A 21,608-nucleotide genomic window follows, 5' to 3' on the forward strand; every position below is an offset into this window, starting at 1 on the left:
AGGGAACGGGATGGAATTTGCCCCAAAGTGCCTGGGTGGGGATTTTAAGTTCAGCAGTAGAGAAAACTCAAGTCACTGATGTGCACATCGCAAATGAATTTTGGGGTGAGGCTGAAACACGTGTGTACCACATTTTGTGTGTCTGCCCTAATGGTGTGGCTGCCTCTCGTTTCACCCTTTGCGCAGACACACAAAGGGTCTGCGTGAAGCCCAGAATCTCAGGGTGACATCTGGGGGGTGGAAGGAACTTGGAGAGATGCCGTTCCCGGGGTGCTCTGTGTTGGGGGCAGGGTGGTTTCTGCCTTTATCTTTCCCCCAGGTATGGACATCTCACGGTGCAGCCAGCCGGGAGTCCCTGGCGGACACCCAGAGGAATCTGTAAAGATAATCAAAGCTAATGGGATGATCAGGCACTTGGCATGCGTCAGACACCCATGAGGTGCTTGAGATTTGCTAACTCCTTGAAAGCCCACGCGGTGAGGGGTACCACCATCCCCATTTTCGTTTTCGGAAGAGAAAACTCTCCACGGAGCCCTACAGTAACTTGGTCAGGGAGTGGCGCCCGGAGGCAGCCTGCGAGGACAGGCCAACAGCAGGAGGCGGGGAGGGTTCAGAGCCCTTCCAGAAGGTTGTGGCTGAATCATAGCCCCTCCCACTGGTCATTCCCATCTAATTCAGTTTGTAAGTCACAATAGATGGGGGATAAGGAGCTTAAATAGTTAATATGTTTCCAACCTTGTGTAAAGGTCCATAATAACTGGCTAGGTTTAAAAAGGAAACACTGAAATGCCGATAGACTGGAATAATTATTCTAATTGCTGGCTTGCCAGGGGCCAGCAGATGGTCCCACGGAGCCCTTTTCTGTCCCTGCGTTCGCCGTGACTCGATGGGGGTCTCTCAGGGCTGGGTGGTCTCTCTCGGGAATTTTAAACAACCTTCTGGCTCCGGACACTGGATGTCAATTAAGTACCCAGAGAGTGCTAACCGATTTTAAAATTCTGGGATAAGAAGAACTACAGTGTGGACTGGAAACGTTTTCTTCTTTTATCTAGAGTTCAGTGAGCAACGTGATATTTACCGTTACTTCGCCAATGAGGACATTGGGACAAATTCGCCCCAGGACACAGCCTTGATAAGACTCAAACCCGGGATGGGCTGTGGCCACTTCTGCTGGGCTGCGTCTAATATGGTCATCATTGGTGGACTTCAGCCCCCCTGAAGGCACTTAGCTGACACTGACTGCCCACGGCCCACGTGGCCTTTACACCGCCCTTACACCTCCCCACCTCCTGGTGAGTGCGCCTCTAAAATTTGAATCCACAAGTGGCTCAGGGTGAATTCAAATGATCAGTTGAGTTTCACAGGATCCAGGGATCACTTTGATATCAAGTACCTTCCTCACTGACTAATGGTGCATATTTGTAGAACCTTCCAGAAACCATGGAATGAGAGCTTTGACTTGCCAAGGAGAAGCCAGAACCCCACTGCTGCTGGTGGAAAAGGAAGATAACACCAGGCCTCCCCCCCACCAGCCCCCAACACACAGCATGGCCACTGAACCTACTGATAACTTCTTGTGGTGTTTATATGCTTCTCCCCTCCTCTTATGTCAGTATGGTTGGTCTGTAAGAGCGTCGCTTCAGCATCTATTTGGCAATGGTTCCCTCTGCACTGTTCCAGAGTATGTCAAAAATTCACTGGAATTCGTCATGCTATTCCAAGAATTCTTGAACATTCAGTGGCACGGAGAGGAGGGATTTAGCTTCAAGCTCAGACACCTGCACAGGGTCAGATGTTCAGCAGACTCATGGCGGGGGGACCCTGTGAGGCAGAAGACCGGGTGGCGCAGGAGGTCTCAGATCTCACTGCGGATCTGACACTACTGAATGGATCGGGGAAGGAAGGACTGGGTGGGCAGGGTCTCAGTCCACAGCCAACTTAGACAAGGTCTCCAACAGGTGGTTGGACGGTCCCTAAACCAAGGTGCCCCATAGGGGAATCCCGTTTGGGGCAGGAATGGCCTGGTTGGGAGAGGCCAGGGGGAAGCGTGCTCGTGTAGGTGACATGGGACTGGAGGCAGAATGTGGGTGCTGGATGGGGCTGCCTTGAAAGCACCGTGAGAGTGGGGGGCACCCGTGGGGGTCTGCAGTTCCACCTCCAGTGGGAAACCTTCTCTGCGTGCCTGATTCACATTTTGGATTTCCTTCCCCTTGAGTTTCCAGAAAAGCTTCTGTGGTTTAAATGGTAGGTTGTAAGGATATAAGTATAAGGATGTTTTCCAAATTTTCAGACTTGCTGAAGCACGGTTGTTATGGTAGAAACCACCACAGCAGGGATCAGGAGGGACATGGCTTTATGGCTTCTGGAACATTCTGACGAGGGCATGAGTGCTGTACCTTCCGGTCCAGGGCGCTGTTGGCAATCTGGGGCGAGGGGCGGGAAGCGCAGCAATGAGGAGTGTCTTTCTGGGTGGGATGAGGGGCTGGGTGATAACCTGCCATCTGGTTACCTGGAGGGGGTGGGCTTGGGACAGGATGGTTTGGGGGTGAGATTACTAACTTTTGTATTATTTGTTCAAAGAAGTGTGCAGGGTATTTGTAAATTGAAATTTCTAATAAAGAGCATTTGGGAAGGAGTGGGGAAGGAGTGGGGAAGGAGTGGAGAAGCAGTGGGGAAGCAGTGGGGAAGGAGTGGGGAAGGAGTGGGGATTTTGGTGGGGAAGGAGTGGGGAAGGAGTGGGGAAGGAGCGGGGAAGGAGCGGGGAAGGAGGGGGGAAGGAGGGGGAAAGGAGCGGGGAAGGAGCGGGGAAGGAGCGGGGAAGGAGCGGGGAAGGAGCGGAGATTTTGGTGGGGAAGATGGCAGGTGGTTCAGGAGCACAAGACAGCGTCCAGGGACAGAGAAGCCTGGGCAGGGAGAAGGAACGGGGGCGCCAGGTCCTCAGTGTGGTTTCCTCTCTCTGTCCTGTCCCTGCACGCACACCTTCCTCCACACCGACAAAGGTAACCTAGTGCAACCCCATTACGGCCACACCCGGGTGATTAACCCCAGAGTGACGCCTGAACTCCAGTGCTGACCCATATGGGGCCCTAACAGCACAAAGACCCCCAAAGCTGACTCCTGGGGATGTTCGCCCATCACCCTACCCTAAGCAAAGCGTCTGGGAGAAATTTCCCCTGGGTGTGGGGGACGGACTCCCCCAGGCCACTTCCTGTGACCCGATGGATTCTTTGCTGTCAGTTTCTCAGTGTCTTCTTCCAAACGAGGGAGTGCGAAGCAGGGGCCGGAGCACCGGTTCCCTGGCTACTGTCACTGTCTGCATTCTGCCTCCACTGCTTGCCTCGGGCCTCTTGTCTAATCTCTCTGAGCCTCAGTTCCCTGGCCTGTGAAATGGGCTGGCAGTGACACGCTGGCCCCAAGGATGGCAGTGAAATGAGACCACATATAAAAGGCACCTGACCCTGTGCTACCACATCACCTAACAAGTGGGGCTTGCACATCACCCCGGTCACTCTTATTTTTCTTCCCAATTTCATCCAAAGCCATTATAACACCTACCAGAGGAACTTTTTCATTAAAAGAGAGGGCAGTGCAAGAATGAGAAAATTCCCCACAGGCTCCGTCAGACCCCAGGCCCAATTCTCCCAGCTGGTCTGCAGGCTGCTGCTGTTAAAAGCAAACCAGAGAGAGAAACAGAAATCTGAAAAGAGCGATGCTTTATTTTGATTTATGTCACATTTTCATAAATGGCATCTAATTTCAGAAAACAGTGTTCAAGTCTGCAAAAAATGCACGTACAAATTTTCTAAGGAGATCTCTGCAGAAATATACAAAGCAGGACCACGGTCTGTAGAGTCAGAAAGCTTACATGTTAGGGTCTGCTTGGGTCTGTGTTCCAACAGACCCAAGGGAAACAGCCAAGGAGACAAGTACCCAAGGGAGCCGCTGTTATTTTATATATATATATATATATATATATATATATATACACACACACACACATATACGTGCGCGTATGTATAGACATTCTCACCTGGGACAGTGCACACCTCTCCCAGCGTGCAAGCACAGTACTTCCTAAAGTCACGCGGCTAAATCAATGTAAGGTTATCCGCACAGCGTTATAAAAACCAGACATTACATAGTTACATATTAGATATACAGACATATGCACATCTTTACACAATGATTCAAAGTGTTATTTGCATTGACTCTTGCTTTGGAAGGAGGAACAAAGGAAAAATGTTAACTAGCTAACCGTTAAGTAAAAACAAACCCAGGTGAGGGGGTCAGCTACACACGCTAACTTTTTAAACATACTCATTCTATGGAGAAACTCATTTCTGGTCACCCCCTTCCCCAGGGAGCATTTGACTAGAGAAACAGAAAACTCCTTGTGTGGGGTGGGTGGTCCATTTTGTTAGCAGTTTGGATGGTAGGACCTCCGGCTACCAGTTTTCACTGGCCGAGGACTTGAAATGAGATATTTATGATGAAGCTTGGGCAACCTGTGTTCCAAAGGTTGTGGAGAAGAGACCCCCCAAGGTACGTGATGACAGAATTGTGAAAACATGTAAAGATATAAAAACAAAATATCTACCATGGCCACTGGCATATTCTCAAAGAAACCAACCGTGGTTGCACCTGGGATGTCCGGGAACCCATGAATATAGGGACCTTAACCTTGACCCAGGTACCCATGACTTTCAGCCTTTCCCTTCAAGGCCTGATCCATTCCACCCAGCACAAGAGAGCACATGCTGGGGCCCCAAGAGCAGAGGTCGGTTTGGTAACTTCTCCCCCAGAAATGGATGAGCCTGCTGTTTCCTCTGCTTCAGCAAAGCCCTGTTGGGTAAACACTGTTTTCTCAAAAGCTCCACCGTGCCGATCCAGGGCTGTGATGGAAGGAAGGGGCTGATGCTGGACAGTCACCTCACGGCAGGTGAGATGAAAGAACACTCCCCTCCCAGTGGCTGGCAACAAGGGCTCCCCGAACCCTCCTTCCAGGAGATGCCCTGCGGGACTTGAGAACGGGCCCCCAAGCAGGCGGCAGGGAGGGTCACACCTCACCACTCCGACGCTTGCCAGCCAAGCCTCAGCATCTCCGTCCCCGCTCACCTTGGCGCCCGCTGCAGTGAGGGATGACTCCCGTCCTGCAGAGGTACGAGCAGGTGGCTTACAAGTTCCCCAGAATCAGATGTCCGAACATCAGTGGACATAGGAGATACCATTTAACTGTATACAGCGTCACGGCCACGGTTAGATTCACGTGCAAAGTACAGACCAAAGGCACCCACAGGTGATCAACAGGGTTCTCTTTCACGTTTATTCAGACACACCAAGCAGGGGATGGGGCCACGCCACTGAGAGAAAACGTCTTTGCTATTTTCCGCTCGTGTGGCTTGGGCTCATGCCGTTCCCAACATCTGGGTCAAACCACGAACCCCAGGGAGGAACTCACACGTGCCTGTGGCCACGTCCCTGGCTTGGCGTGTCTCCCTGGGAACCGGTGGGCTGGGCCCTCCAGCTGTGTACGCACATCCCACCGCCCTCCTTCCCAAAGCGGGGCTCGGCTTCCACCCAGCCTGCAGCTTCCGCCCAGCCTGTGACAACACGAGGGCACTTTTGTGCTTCTGTTCCTTTCCCTTCAGCTTTACGATGGTCATTATATTGTAGAAAAGCCCTGAAGCCACGCCCCCGCCGGTGATAACCCCTTGGCCGGACAGAATGTGATGGCCAGTGTGCCTGGGGCACTTTCTCCTTTCTGACACCAAGGGACTATTTTGAGAACAGGGAGGTGGTCAGGAGCTCTGCGCCTGACCTGTGCTCACTTCAGTCATTTGTAGAAACCTGGCTTCCTTGGCTGACCTCAGGGTCCGCTCGAGCAGGCCACAGAATGTCAGTCTGAGGAATGATTCCAAGTGGGCTGTTTAGAGGTAACATAAAAAATTAAGCTAACGCTAAACCCCCGTTTCCTTAAAGATGGGGAGGAGGGAAGGATACGCGATAGTTAACAGAAAACCTAGGCTAGGCCTGCAGAAGGATGGGCGTGACTGCATCACCTTCACGCCGACTTCCTGCCCAGGAGGCTGGATTTTCAGCACAGGCTGAGCGGAGCCTGCAGGTGTGAAAATTGGACTGCGCAATGGGGGTGCGGGGCTCCCCGACTTATTCCTGCTTCTGGTCCCAGGGAGGCGCGCCAACAGGGACGTCAGGAACATCTGGCTTTGGCAAGGATGACTGTCTCCGGGGAATCTCCCTGAGGCAGGAGGCCGAGTGCCCGGACCTGAAGGACCATGACCTTAATGGAAGCTGCACAGAAGAAGGGCAGGGTCCGCAGGGCAGGAGGGGTGCAGAGAGGAGGCCGAGGGAGCGTCGTGAGCTTGCCCCACCCCAGGGTGCTCTCTGAGGCTCCCCGCACCCTCTCTCCCTGTCACTTGGCGGGACTGCAGGGGCCGTGAACTCTGGGACTTGGCCCAGCACCGCGTTCTGCCCTGTGTCCCTGAGGAGGAATGCAAGCCGGGGATGACAGCCTGGCCCTGAGCACGCTGCTCTCGGAAGCGCGGCTCAGTGTAGCTTACCCACCAGAGCTGAGCTAAGACAACACCCTACGCCCGGCTCCTAGGTCCTCCTGCCCAGGGCCCGTGTCCCCGGGGACCATGGCAAGGGAGGCACACGTGGGGCCCGTGCATCTGGGCTCCGGGCATTTCTTAAAGCCCCGGCCGACATTAACAAGAGGGAAGAGATGGGTGACGAGGCTGGAAAACGGAGGAAAAACACAAAACTTTAAGACACTTCAACCTACAACATGCAAGTTACCGAGAGAGAAAGGTGACTATCGACAGTGGGGTGTTGGACCAGAACACTGAGGAATGAACCAGAACCCATGCTAGACGCACAACGAAGATATTCCAAATACAACCTGAAATTCCCCTTTGCCTGGCGCAGTTCAAGCCGGTTATTTTGAATTTGAAGCATTTAACGCTGAACACAAGTAAAAGTTTTACACACAATACTTTATTAGCGGTCTTATTTCTTCAGAGCGTCTAACTTTATAGCCACACACGCTGCACCACCCTCCGCCCTGCTGGGTTGTTTTGTTTTGGTTTTTGTCGCATTCTGATTGAGCTGGTATTTCCTGAAAGACTTAGTAGGTTCTGACTACACTTTACCAACTGCTCGGCAGGCGTGAGGTGAGGGAATTTTCTCTTTCTTTCTTGCAGTGAAGGACGATTGACGATTTAGAAACACCACAGATAATACTATGAGATACATACCCAGATCGAGCTGGCACGTGCCCTCGTGTGTGTGCACACGTGTGTGCATGCACACTCTCATAGGCACACACGCATGCGCGCACACACACACACCAGCCCCTCTCGGGCCCCAGCCAGCCCACCGGTACGCTGAGTTAGGAAGCTAAGGCTGAGCGAAGGCAGAGGAAGGCACCTCTCCACTGAGACGGGGGTTAAGAAGCTGGGCCCCCAGGCCAGCTCGGGACACCCCTACACCAGGCAATTGAGGAAAGGGGCGCAGGCTACCCCCCATCTCAGCTGTCCGTTTGGTGACAGCAAGTCCAGAGCTAACCTAGTATTGCATTTCAGACCTTGCAAAGTGTTTTCATGTACATTTGCGCACTATGAACAGGAGGCAATACGGCAAAACAAAAAACAGAGAATTTGGGGTCCGACTTGGGCCCTTTCCCGGCCCTGGACCCGGGGCCTCACGGACCCTCTCCAGCCTCGGCACGCTGCGTCTGCAGAACAAGATCCCCTCCGGCCTGCCAGCACCGGAGGGCGAGCCTGCTCTGAGCTCCAAGCCCCTGTGCCTGGGCCACATCAAGTACGCAGGGATGGGTCAACACACGTCTGCTGAGTGAGTAAGTGAACAGAGGCGTTGGTAAGGCATCCAGCCAGCTCCCGGGCCACCCGGCAAGGAAGGATGCTCGGGGCACTGAGGCCCAAGCTGTTCTCTCCTCAGTGAACCCACCGGAGGGCTTTCTACCCCATGGATTCAGCCTTCCCCTGACCTCCTGGCAGTGCCTTTCTTAGGTGGGAAAATGACCTTTTTGTGGGTCTCCAGGATGAGTTTTTCCCTAAAAGCTTAAGTCCTATTTCTTGGTTCTGAAGCCCCTCCCCACAAGGTGACAATCAGATTCCAGCATCTTCTATGTAAAATGTTTACCTGATTTCTTTCCTTCCCATGTCACCCACACAGGAGCTTTTGAAGCATTTAATTCTCGAGCTGATACCCAGCAAGGGTAGAAGAAACGGAGGCACAAAATGCTATGAACGTGGACAGAGGTGCACGGCTCCCGAGACAGGGCTGGTCAGCAGACCCAGGCCCTGACGCCTCCGCGGAGCGGGCACTAGAACCCAGCGGAGGCCCTTCCTCTCCCCAGTTCCATGTAACAGTGATATTCTTTGGACTTCCACTTTCTTCTCTACTAACAACTGCAAAGGCTGCACATCGCTCATCCGATGTTTCCTCCATCCTTCTAAACGAAGAAGCGCAATCAGACGAAAGGAAGATCTGAGTCACTACATTCAGAAATTACTTAAAAGAAGTAGATTTGGGAAGTCGGCCTGGTTTAAATTCCAGCGTATGAAAGGTAGCACGTCACCGCCCCCCGCCCCACACTTCTTAACGGTACCTACTTAGAAAAATAAAATCAACAAGTTGCTTGCATGTTTTCTTGGGCCGTTGCAATAAGCGATGCAATCTTCCCTACAGCAAAAAGCAGAGGGGAAGCATCTGGAGACCCAAACTGCAGCGTCTGGGTCTATGCTGCCGACAGTTTAGGATGAGAAAGCTGGAGCGAGGGGCATCGCTGACACTTGAAGAATGATGAACGCAGCTTCCCAGGTCGACATCCTCACTGGACCCGGCCTCAGGTGCTCCGAATCAGATTATCCCGCGGTGGTGACCTCAGTGTGCTCACCGCTCCCCAGGTAGCATCCTTTAAAAAATACCCGTGTGCATGTCCTTCTTGGGCTCACAGACCCACGACTGGAAGGACTCACCTGGAGGGAAAAATCTTTCAACACTGGCCTCAGCTGATGTAATTCTGAGGCATGGTCCAGGACTTTTCCTATTCCCAACTCTCTATTTCACCAGGCTGTTCCCACGTGTGTCTTCCTACGTGTGACATTCGTACAGGCAAGTCTATCTTGAAACTGAATAAAGACTTTTTATAAAGGCTAAGTTTGACCCTGGTTAAGTAACTTAATCTGGAAGGCAACGCCACATTGGTGTAAAACAGGCAAACATAAAATTACATTTGAAATACCTCAATTGTGTTTACTAAAAGGGATCGGAGGGTGAAAAAGAGGCCTCTAAGAACTTGCAAATCAAATCCATGTGAGTAAAATTTGCACCTTCCTCATTCTCTTAAATAGGAAATAGAAGTTCTGGAACACAACCTAGGAATCTCAGAACATCTCAGAGCTGAACATGACCTTGAGGACGATCTCGTGCTGCTCTTTACAGGTGGGGAAACTGAGGCTTAGGGAGATGAATGAATCTGTCCACAAAAAATACAGTCTTTCATTAGGAGACCCGGATTCCAGCCAGGTTCACGGCATTCTAGAAGGGGAAAGTGATTCCGTTTTCCTTCCGAGGACCTTCTTTGGCCAGAGTCCCCTTCCACACTGGGGTCATACTGCCGCCAACAAGCACACGGGCGCCCGCCATGAATTCAAAGGCCGTTTACCCTGCAGACGTGCCCACTGCTCCTGTGCTAGAGGGATTTTTACTTATGTGACTGTATCACTGGAAAGGAGTTTCTGGTCTGGAAAGACTATGCTAGCCTGGCGCTGAGAAGGTGAAGGTGCCGCTGAGACGCCATGGAAACCAGATGTGGGAGACGGACTCTCCCACGGCTCTCAGTGCATGATCTGATGGAGTTCCAGACGCCTCGGCCACGCTAAGTCTTGGCCAGTTTCTGGCAAAGGCCTTGGATTCTCAGGAAATCTCAGCACCTTCCCTCCTGTGCAGTTAGCACATCTCTTGCGGGCTACACCGGCACAACGTTCACACCTGGAGTTTCTCTAAGCCCAGCTTCCCCAGGTTCAGTGGAGGTAGTTGATGTGATATGTCAGGGAAGAGAAATGTTTGTAAAAAATCAACAGGATTGATTTTCTAGAATTTTTTTTTAGGCAAAATTAAGGTGCTTGGAAAGTTAGGAAGAAAAAGAAACCCAATATATTTTGCTTAAAATAAGAAGCACGGGGAAAATAAAAGACTTTGAAAGAGATGGCCAATTTCACCTTACAACTTTCTGTGTAACTTTAAAAGATTTCCACACGGCTTAGTGCGTACGGCTCCAAGGTCACCCTTCAACCTGGAGCCGGCTTCTGTGTCTTTCCCAAGTTCTGTCTGTAAATGAGGCCAGCTCAGCGATCAAATCAAACCCCTCTCATCTCTAAACAAAGTATATTTACCCTGAATAATTTTCTTCACCAAGTACTAGAAAGGTACAGTTTCTGGAAATGAATGAAATTTATCGACTTTTGGCTTGGAAAATGACCTCGTTGGAAAAAGAGACAAACCGTAGAAAGGTGAAACTACGAAAACACTAGTCACAGAATGGAATCGCTCCTGGCTTCGCCTTTCTGCCCCTGGACGTCTGACTGCACAGGGATCCCCAGGAAGCTGCCTGAATCCCCGGTCCAGGACCAGAGCTCCCTGGTCAGAAGGAAGAATTTTGCCGAGGAACCCTCTCGTCACCAGCTTTGTTGCAGTTTTAAATTCTGCCTCAGGGGTGGTATTTTAAAATCCTGCACGTGGAAAAAAAAAAACCTTTCTACATCTTCTTCTTAGTTACAGCTAGAAAGGGTAATGGAGAGAAGGCCCAACCCAGCGGGGCGGCGATGTCCATCTAGCACTGGACGCCCAACAACCAAACGTGGTCCCAGGGGTTGGGTCACAGGAGTGTCTGTGTCCTCGGGCCCGGGCTTGCCGCAGGTTCTGCAAGTGGCCCTTGGCCACTGTGTCCGATTTTCCTCTCTCTGGCTTTCCAGTGCTTTACCTCTCTGCCCGGATTTTGTATCTCAGCACAAGGTAGGCAGTGAGACGCAGGGAGATGAAGAAAATCCCCAGGACAACGAAGTCCAGGTAGAGCTTGGCGTTCTCCACGTCCAGCTCTCTGAGAATGGCCTCCGACTTCTGGAAGTGGCACGTATCATCGATGTCACAGTGCAGGTCCTCGCGGTCGAGGCCATAGATGGAGAGGATGACCCCTTCAAACCCATATCTGAGGAAGGAAGTGCCAGTGTGAGAAGGGCTCAGGAACCCTCCCCCCTGCCTCTGCCCACGTCTGCGGAGGGTAAGGTACCACCACCATCCCCCCATCCTCAGCCTGGCTCCCCTCCGTCCCCGGAGATCTTTCTCCCTGGAACGCTTCCTCACGACTCCACAGCTTCCTCAGATAAATCCATTCAACGGCTTGATGATGTGTTTTCCAATTTTGTTTCCTCCAAAGTCTCAACAACAAAAAAAAACAAACCCACCCAAAAAAACCAAGAGTAGGTATTGTTCAAGGGTGATACGAATGGAAAAGCACTTTGATTACTTCTGAAATCATACGTTTTTTAACAGTTAAATGTAATAAAGGGTCCGATAGCTTTCCAAGGACTGGGGAGCATTTAAATAAAACATTTCTGCATCACCTTTCACTCCATTCCAGCCCTGCATCATCAGAACAAAAACGCTAATTCCGGGAAGAAAGACACGGGTTTCTGATTTCTTGGTCTTGGAAGGTGCACCTATGGCTGAAACTCTGTACAAGCGCTTTGTTTTGATTTTGTTCTCCAGAACAATAGACCTGGGTCTGAATTGACATTCTAGAAAAGACAAGCTTGTCCACAACTGGGGACCCTGGCTGTCACGTGGAATGGCTGTGTCTGGGGAGAAAAGCTCTGACGACCAGCCTCTCCTGCCGAGGGCCAACGTGCCGAAGCACCTCTGCGTCGAGAGCGTGAAATCTGATCGCCTAAGTGCTGAGGCACCAGAACTGTCTTGTTCAAGGATGTTAAGATGCTTGAAGCATGACCTGTTTCCCACTGGATTTCTTATTAAGGTTTTATGGGTTCAGGACCCTGTTCATCCCAGAGAGGAATGAAGTTCCTAAGAGATGGAAATATGCAAGGCAGCTCTCCGAAGCACGCAGGACACGGAGCCACGAGTATGCGTGTGTGTGTGGCATGCACAACTAGGAAAAAAACAAAAGGCACCGATACTCTTTGGGTTCGCGATCCAAGAAACATGCCGTCGTCTAGCTGACAGCAAACAAGTGGCTTTTGTGAGCCTCTGCACGTCCCTAAGTCCCTTCCCTCTGTCGTCCTAAAGTCCCTGAGGCGTAAGGTGCCCCCGCATGTACCTGACATAGGAAATGTAGGACATCCACTGCAGGTACGTGGGGATTGTGTCGAAGCTGACGAAGAATCCTGAGAAGAGGAGGACGGGGACGGCCGTGACGGGGCCCACGAAGGTCGCCACCTGAGAGGGGACACAAAGGGGACTTACTCCCATCTACCTCCTCCTCCCCACGTGGCCCGGAGGCCACAGCCCGTGTTTCTGGACGGTCGCCAGCAGCTGGCAAAGGGCCAGAGACTTCAGGACAGGTCACACCAGGGCCAGGACGGCGCAGAGAAGCACCCTGTTTGGGGAGTGAGCTGGCTGGTCTCTGGCACAGGGAGGGGCCGGGGCTTGTGCCCAGAGGCCCAGCAGAGGGGACAGAAGGTGAGAAAGAGTAGAAACCCCACAGAGCAGGGGTGGCACGATGCTGGACATGTGGTTGTGAGGGCGCTTGGCTGGGAGAGAGGCACAGCGTCCCAGGACCTGATGTCAGCGTGTTCCAGGGAGGAAGGGTCGGGAGCGCGATTCCCTGGGTGCTGACTGCAGCTGGCATGGGCCGAGCACTTTCTACGGCTCGGCTGTGGGGTGGATGCCATCGCTATTCCCAGCCACAGATGAGGGTACCGCCCAGAGGCTCTGAACACAGAAAGGAGTCCATCACACGCTGGGGAGGGGGGCATCAGAAGGCCACGGTGGTGGTGACTCCCCAGGCTTCTGGCTTCGTCTTCTAAGGGTCGGACTGGCCTGAGCACCAGGAAGCCCCAGGGGTGCAGAAACTGCAAACGCGGCGGGTTTGGCAGGTTGGGGGTGGGTGGTACCAGGCATCCAGAAGGGACACCTGGAGGGGCTCGGGAGGGTGGGAGCATGGGGTGCAAAGGGGGGTGTCTAGGGGACAGCTGAGTGGATCCCGCAGAGGCAACAAAACGTAGGCATTGAGAGCTTGGCCTCTGAGCCGGCTGTGTGACTCTGACAAAATCACGTTGCCCCTCTGGGCCTCAGTCTCCCCATCTGTGAAATGGGGAGCATTGCACATAACTCATGGGCGTGCTTGGACTCGATGAGCTGATGTTCAGAAAGCACTGAGACCAGCAGCCGGTGTGCCCCAAGCTCCACACAAGGGCACCTGCTGCTGTCAATCTGCCCATCCTGAGAAGCCAGTACCGCTCGACCCCTTCCCTGGGGGTCAATCGACCTACTGAAGCCAGACTAGGAACCTGGGGCAGAATCAGGAGGAGGGTCACAAGGAGTGGGTGCCGAGCCCCACCAGAGCCACGGCCCCGGTCGCACGGGCCAGGGTGGAGAAGCGAGGCCTGTCCCGTGGTGCGTCCTCGGCCGATACCTGCAGGGATGTGGAGGCGGCTCCGATCAGCAGGCCCAGAGACTGCGCCACCAGCGAGGTCATGGTGCCCAGTGCCGCGAAGAGGACGAAGCGCACGGCGTCGGACGGCTGGGCCGTCATCCAGTACACGATGCTGCAGTAGGCCACGGGGAACATGACCTGCAGACACGGGGCCTGTCAGCCTCTGCCGGCAGCCGCCACTGGGGGCGCTGGGGAGCCCCGCGCCTCCTCACATCATGCCGCTGCCACTCACGTACCTGAAAGGGCACGTCAGCCATGGTCTTGGCCAAGTAGTAGGCCTTCAGGCTGTACCAGTAATTCAGGTGTTCTCGAAGAAACACTCCCATCTCCAGCGGAACTAGGGGACGGGAAAGTGGAAAGGGTCAGGCAGACATCACAGTGGGATCACCACCTCAAACAGGTGGTCTCGGGCTTCCCTGGTGGCGCAGTGGTCGAGAGTCCGCCTGCCGATGCAGGGGACACGCGTTCGTGCCCCGGTCCGGGAAGATCCCACATGCCGCGGAGCGGCTGGGCCCGTGAGCCACGGCCGCTGAGCCTGCGCGTCCGGAGGCCACGGCCGTGAGAGGCCCGCGTCCCGCAAAAAAACCCCAAAAAACAAAAAACAGGTGGTCTCCTGCCGAGCCCTCTGTAGCCCCAACCTGTCCTACACTTCCCTGTGGACCATGCAGTACTTACAAAGTACCTGAAGGTTGAATGGAAAGGTGTGAAATGATTTACCCGTCTGGAAAAACTGCCCATCATTGTTATAACGGAAGCGTCACGAAGGGGAGAATCCAAGTGCGGAGCATCACTGTAGTGATGGGTACAAATGTCTACGGTTGCCCTTATTTTCACTGAGTAACTGTAACAATGGGATTCCCTTCCTGGACAAGACCTCGCAAGCTGCTCTTGGAAATTCAGGGCAATTTAAGGAGGAGGCATTGCCGGGAGGGGGTGTTTAGGTGTTGCCGGGAGGGGGTGTTTAGGTGTTGCCGGGAGGGGGTGCTTAGGTGTTGCCGGGAGGGGGTGTTTAGGCTGGAGAGCTGGTGAAGCAACAGCTTTATACACTGTCTCCCTGAAGGGGCCAAGGGCAGCCTACTTTGCAAATAGTCTAGAATTGCGTGGAAATCCACCTAGAATAGCTTGACCCACTCACACGCTTGGCCGCACCAGGGCTGTCTTAACTGAACGAGGTAATGCTCATGCACTAGTGTTTAAGGGGATCCTGATTAGAAAACCTTTTAAGAACGTCTCTTCAGCCTTCCACCAGGCTTACAAGACTTCCTAGCGGTTCATTCCTTTGGCTTAAATATAGTATGCACTTTCTTGTCTAACAGAAAATACAATAATACCTACATCTGTCAACGAAGAAAACGGTATTTAAAAACACAAGACGCTATGTGTTCATGGCCAAGCCAGCCACGGCCTCAGTGGCAGATAAGGAGGGAGAGGTGGGCACGGGGTCCACCAGGCACTCACACGTGAGGACGGTGGGCATGAGGGCTGCAAACATGAGGAAGAGCATGGAGAAGAAAAGGAAGCCGGAGTTGCTCAGGACCTTCTTGGCTTCGTTCCCGATCCCCAAGTAGAGCAGCCCAATGAGGAGGCCGATGCCAATGTGGGAAGTGATCCGCAGGTGCGTCAGGACCTGGGGACAGACGTGGTTCACACTCAGGTGTGCAGAAGTCCGAAGGTGGACAGTGAAAGAACAAGGCGGCCAAGGCCCCCAGAGGCAGCGGCCAAGGCGGGTCACAAGCTCTGTCCTGCCCCTTCCCTGCACGAAACAAGCCCCCGACCGTAAACCAGCACACGTGCGTGCGTGCGTGCGTGCCCACACACACACAAACACACACAGCAGCATTTTACTGCCGTTAAAACAGAAAGAATTGCTATCCTTTGTGAAATCCCCTTCAAAGTGGCAAACCAGGGAGGGCAGTGTACCTTCGGAGGGGAGGACAAGGGACAACGATGGTGGTGAAGGGGGCAAAGAATGGATACATGACAGGCCCACCCTTGCAGAGCTCCGCCTGGTGGCTTCCAGCCCCTACATCTTTCAAACTGGTTCCCAGAGGCCCCTGGGCACTCAGCCCCCTACACAGGTTGTCAGATCATCCACTCGAAAGGGTGGATATTGTCACGGTTCCCAATCCTTCACCAACTCCTTCCTGTAAGTGTCTGCACAACCCACCATGCCCTGTGTCGGACGGAGCTTTCCGGAGGGAGGAACACACTCCCCGACGTCAGCCTTGGCCAACGGAATGTGAACACCAGTGACCGTTTCCCTCCGGGAGCCAGAGCCGTAAGGGCTGCCATGTGGTTTCTCCTGCACTTTCCCTCTGCCATGTCCCAGAAAGGAGCCGGTCCTCCATTCTGGGTCCCAGGACGAGAAGACTCGTGGGGCAAGGCCATGGCCCACAACCCGTTACACGAACCAGACATAAGTATTTACTGTCCCAGCCACTGGCATCTGGGGAGTGTTTGTTACTGCTGCTTCACAGGGAGCTGACGGACGCAGACGGAAGAACAGTCTGAAAGCGCAAGCGGGATGAACAACCCGAAAATGACCCGACAGCTTCCTCTGCCACGGAGACCGCCTTACCGAATCCCTCATGGTGCTGAGGAAAGTCCTTTTGAAGAGGATGCAGAACTGGGTGAGGCAGCTGGCAGAGAAGCTGTGACAGCCTTCCATGGAAGTGGAGTCCTGAGGACACACCAAGGAGGGAGGAGGGGTGAGACCCCAGCCCTGGGACGCCTCCCCTCTCAGCTAAGAAAAGTTCTCATGCAGCGGGCGCACGAGGGGGTGTGCAGCGCTGCTGGGGGCTGGGGCTTCACATTACCTTTCTCCACCCCTTCAATCGTTTTGCCTGCTTTACCTCTTCAGAGGGCCGGTGCCAAAGAAAAGGGTTCACCTCGCCATCACCTCCGGGCTCTCTCCTGTAGTCAGAGTCACACATGCCCTCCCGGACGGCTCTCACCAGGCGGCCGTTCTGATCGCCATATTCTCCGGACGCGACTTCCATGACTGCACCGTGAGACACAGACAGGGTCACCCTAGGCATCGCTCATGTGAACGGTGGGCCTCTTTGCTTTGCAACAAAATCATTAATCTAGCAGGAATATTTTAAACTGATTATGTAGATGCTGTGTGATGATGCCAACAATATGATAAAAATCATTTAGTGACCAATGCTCTTTTGGCTCTAAACACCCAGGCAAGGCCATTTATCACGTCAGGAGCCTGAACACGCAAATACGGATTGTGATGTCGGAGAGCCCGGGAAGTCATGAGCTCATGCATCTGTTAACTTATTCATCTGTCCAATATTTACTGAGTGCCGGCCATGGGCATTCAAGCACCAGAGCTGGAGCTGGAAGGAGGGCAGAAGGAAGCAGGATTCCTGCTGGGAAGGCAGTTCCCAGGGCGGGGGTGAGTGACGGGCGCTGTGGCAGCTCTCTGGGACCAAGGAGAAGTGCCGGGGGTACTGAGGGAGGTGCGCTCGGCGTCCTGGGGACGTAGAGATCATGGACCACCAGCCCCACCTCTCAGATCCCCAGGCACCATCTCCTCCACCTTCCTTCCTTGGCCCCGGTGTCATGCCTCTGCACCCCAAACTGTCCGAGGCCCCCCGCTGCCCCTTCTCTCCTGGGTCCACACTCCCCCCAGCGACTGCTGTTCCTTCCTGCCCTCCCAGCTGCCCTCTCCTCTCCCCCATCCTGTCCCTCCTGGTGTGGGTCCCAGCCCCTCACCCGAATAAGATTCTTGCTAATGCAAAGCCCACAGGGACCCCCCCCCACCCCTGGCAAAACCAGCCGTCTGTTTCCTGAGCCGGGGTGACTAAGCCGTCCTCCATCTGGTCACACACCAGGAGAGGTTGTCCTCACCAGAACGTCACGATCAATGACACCAAACGAGCCAGCACTGACCACTCTGCTGGTCACTCACACCCACCACCCTCCAAACGGCCATCCTCATCTCTCACCCTCTCAGGTGTGATACTGAGGGTCTAGAAGCCACCAGAAGGGCACACCGTCCCCTTCTTGGGCCCTCCTTGCAGTCCCACGTGCTCTGTTCCTTCTCCTGTCATCTTTCTCTCTAGGTTCTCACGTCTTCGCAGGCCACGGACCTCACTGCCCTCTCCTGTGCAGCGGTGCCTGTCCCCGGCTGTCCTCTCTCCTGAACGACTGGGCAGCTATCAGCCTGATCCATCCCTGCCTTTACAGATGCTCAAGCATCCTCTTCCTCTCCCTCGGCCCTCACGTCCTTCCAGCTCACAGCACTCTGGTCCTGCTTCGTCAGAGCCCCTTCTTTTAAGAGAGAAGCAGTTCCCAGCAACAGCGTCTTGTGGAACACTATCTGGGAGATGACATGTAGAGAATGCGGGGTCTGGATGCTTGAGAGTAAAACAACTGAGTGAGAAAGCCCGGTGACCAGGAGACCAAGGAGGAGAATTATGGTGGATTGAAGGGTGTTCCCCCAAAATTCATGTCCACCTGGAACCTCAGAATGTGGCCTTGGAGAAGGTTCTTTGCAGATGTAATTTTCTGGTTATGGATCTTCAGATGAAATTATCCTGGATTTAGGATGGGCCCTGAATCCGAAGACTGCCCTTATAGTAAGAGGAGAGGACACACAGAGACACACAGAGAAACACAGAAAAAGAGCCGTGTGAAGACAAGGGGCAGAGACTGGAGGGATGCAGCCACAAGCCAAGGAATGCTGGAGCCTCCAGAAGCTGGAAGAGGCAAGGAAGGACCTTCCCCCGGAGCCTTAGGAGGGAGACTGGCCCCGGAGACACCTTCACTTCTGGCCTCCAGAGCCGTGATCAAATGCAATTTCTCTTGTTTTAGGCCACCCAGTTCGTGGTGCTTTGTTATAGCAGTGCCAGGACAGCAGGATGCGATGGCCAGGAAGGGACCCCAGATACAGTGGCGGAGGGAGACAACAGGAATGGGTCGGGCTGTTTGAGCACGTGGTGGTCTAGTGAATATAAGCTCAAGAGAAAGAGAAGGCGAGGGGGGTGCAAGGTCTCCCGCTTGGAGAGCAGGGTGAGGAAGGGCAGATCTGACGGAGGAAGAGGGAGGCGTGGGACTTGAAGAGGCTGTCATTTGCAGGTAAACGTGTGTGCCACACAGTGGGCAGATCTGGTGGGAAAGTGACTTCAGACGTCGTTGTCAGTGCTCTGGAGGGCCTGGGCCAAGAGGGGAGGCCAGAGCAGGAACGCCGGGGGCACCGGAGGTGGAGCCCATAAATCACAAGTTGCAAAGCACGGAAGCACCAGCCTCAGGACCTCCGAGTCAGGAGAAGTAACTCGGACCATTAGCCTGGCCTCTGGGCTCCCAGGGTCACATTTTTTCTCGGGTTTGGTCAAAATTTAAATCAGCATTTCAACATCTCCGTTAATCAAGGCAAAAGGGTTTTTCCTGATTTCTTTTCAGAAATAACTTCCTTTAGCCTAGAGACATCACAGAGTAAAGTATGAGGAAATATTTCTCCTAACAATAGATCCCTTGTTGTAGTTCCCAGGTATTTTATCTGGAGAAAACAAAACCTCTTTTGACATGGTCTTAAAAGTTCTACCTCAGGATGGCACTTGAGCTATCTGTGGAATGTTCAAGTAATTCTTGCTTTGGAGGCTTCAGGTAAAAGCGGAAACCCACCAAGAATAAAAAAGACCCCCTTTCTTTTCCTTCCGGCTGGTCATGGCTCTACTTACCAAAATCGGCTGGGTTGTGGTAGGTTGGGCAATTCAGACCTAAATCCCTCAAATACGGTACAAGATTTGAGACTTTTCCCCGGTACACACACTGTCCTTGACTGAGGACATAAAGCTGGAAAAAAGTACAGAAAAGGGAAACATCAACTCCGCCTTCCTCTGTAAAGCAAGAGACGCTCTCAATCCATCCATCCATCCATCCATCCATCCATCCATCCATCCAACCACCCATACATTCATCCAGCCATTCACCCACCCATCCATCAATCCATTAATTTCTCTCTCAGGAGAGCTTTATGTTACCTCCCAAGGACTCAAAGTTCAAAGGGAAATCCATGGTAAGTCAGGGAAAACAGAGGATATCATGTGACCAGGAATTACTATGATGTTGCTTTTTTCCCTTCATGCTAGCCACCTGCTTAGGAAGGATTTTGGAGCTATACACACTTCATTCCTTGGGACTTTTTTTTTGCTCATGATGGTATCAAAACCTAAGATTTATAAAAGAGATGATATTGTCCAGATAGCACAACCTGCTATCTAATTCTGTATGGCAAGTACTCCCCCACTGTCACCAGGGGGTGGGGAATGAAGCCTCAGTAATGTCAGTGACTCGCCCAAGACCCCGTAGCCGGACACCAGCCCCAGAGACAGGATACTGGTCAACTCTTCTACCCCCTCCGGTCCTGCCCCCTGAGCTGCTTATGGAGCCAAAATCTTAAGAAACATAACACTTAAAGCCACTCAGAAATGAAGACACCCCAATGAACTAAGGGGAAGCCGTGAGTACCGGGATTTGGTTATGCCCGGGCTGATCACAGCGAGGCGTGCGCACCTGGTCGAACAGCTCAAAGAGCTTGGCGCTGGGCTGGTGGATGGTGCAGATGACGGAGCGCCCCCCCCGAGCCAGCCCCTTCATCAGGGAGACCACCTGGAAGCAGGAGGCGCTGTCCAGGCCGCTGCAAGGCAAGGGGCACCGTGAGACGCCTGTGGTCCCCAACCAGACCCCGCGTTCAGAGTGTCCCGGCTGGGTCTGCGCACGGAGGGGAGGGGATTCAGGAGGTATCCCCTCCTGCCGGCAGGGAGGGCAGGGCTCCTGCCTCCATGGCTCCTGCTTACCTGGTGGGCTCATCAAAGAACATGACCGGAGGGTTGTTCACCAGCTCCAGCGCGATGGCCAGGCGCTTCCTCTGGCCGCCCGAGAGGCTGCCGGTCCGCGTGTTGGTGCAAGACAGCAGGCCCAGGGCCGTCAGGATCTCCTTGACCTGGGGGACAGTGGAGCCAGAGTGACATCAGGGCCCACCTGCCTCCTAGCCGCCTACAGGGCCCACGTGGAACCCCCAGCTGCCTCCCCAAGCCCACTCGCACGCCTGCCCTTTGCCAAGGTGGCAGACACTCGGCAAGTGTGAGCCCAGGAGGCTGAGAGGCAGGGCTGGGGCCAGGCCGTCCCGGGTTGGGGTCCTGGTCCTGCCCCCTGCTGGTCACCTGTCAAGTCCCTTCACTTGTAAGCCTCGCTCAGGGCCCGGGTCAGGGAAGATGTTGGATAAACACTGCAGAAAGTGTGGATCAGTGAACACATAGGTGGACGAGTGACCAGGTGTCTGACCCCCACAAAGGGGGGGGGGCACCTTGATGGTCTGATGCAATGCAGTAAGTCCCCTACATATGAACCTTGAAGTTGCGAACGTGCCCGTGCGTGCCAGCTGTTCCGCTGTACTACAGTCCTTTTCAAGGTACTGTACCGTGATATCTAAACGTTTTATTTTGTGTGTGTTTGCTTCTGTGAAAAGTATTATAAACCTATGACGGTACAGTACCATATAGACGATCGTGTTAGTTGGGTCCCTAGGCTAACTTTGTCGGACCTATGAACAGATTGGACTTACGAACGTGCTCTCGGAACGGAACTCGTCCGTAAGTAGGGGACTCAGCGCAGCGGATAAGATGCTTGGCGCCCGGCAAGCATTTACTCGAAGGCAGCCATTGGTGACACTGTTACTACTGTACACAGCTCCTGTAGACACAGTCAAGCAGGCCGGGCCTCTCGGAAAGAAGGGGTGAAGCCCCTTTCACACTTGTAAACAGGCAAAGAAGTTCTCTGATTCGGCAGCAAGGCGAGGAAACTGCTTAAAGTTGTCCCCACCTCCCTCAGTGGCCCTGCCGATGCCACCCTGGAAGCAGCCTGGGCACCAAGATATAAA

The 21,608-nt window shown here is 53.5% G+C and overlaps 1 protein-coding gene across 3 annotated transcripts in view; it reads right to left on the minus strand.

The window, feature by feature from the left end:
* Positions 1-4,036: 4,036 nt before the first annotated feature.
* Positions 4,037-21,608, minus strand: part of ABCG1 (ATP binding cassette subfamily G member 1) — a 65,147-nt gene continuing 47,575 nt past the window's right edge. For 2 of the 3 annotated variants that reach the window (XM_029214143.1, XM_029214145.1), the window contains 10 exons: positions 20,527-20,672; positions 20,243-20,366; positions 19,408-19,522; positions 16,531-16,715; positions 16,293-16,394; positions 15,173-15,341; positions 13,951-14,051; positions 13,694-13,852; positions 12,377-12,495; positions 4,037-11,251 (listed from right to left, as the gene is read on the minus strand). In XM_029214143.1, the coding sequence (XP_029069976.1) occupies positions 11,023-11,251; positions 12,377-12,495; positions 13,694-13,852; positions 13,951-14,051; positions 15,173-15,341; positions 16,293-16,394; positions 16,531-16,715; positions 19,408-19,522; positions 20,243-20,366; positions 20,527-20,672 (1,449 nt within the window). In that variant the 3' untranslated portion in view covers positions 4,037-11,022. The remainder of the gene's footprint in view (positions 11,252-12,376; positions 12,496-13,693; positions 13,853-13,950; positions 14,052-15,172; positions 15,342-16,292; positions 16,395-16,530; positions 16,716-19,407; positions 19,523-20,242; positions 20,367-20,526; positions 20,673-21,608) is intronic. The other variant, XM_029214144.1, reaches the window with a different exon arrangement.

The sequence above is a fragment of the Monodon monoceros genome, unplaced genomic scaffold (assembly GCF_005190385.1).
Source record: "Monodon monoceros isolate NGI ecotype Baffin Bay Population unplaced genomic scaffold, NGI_Narwhal_1 Super_Scaffold_11, whole genome shotgun sequence".
Taxonomy (NCBI): Eukaryota; Metazoa; Chordata; class Mammalia; order Artiodactyla; family Monodontidae; genus Monodon; species Monodon monoceros.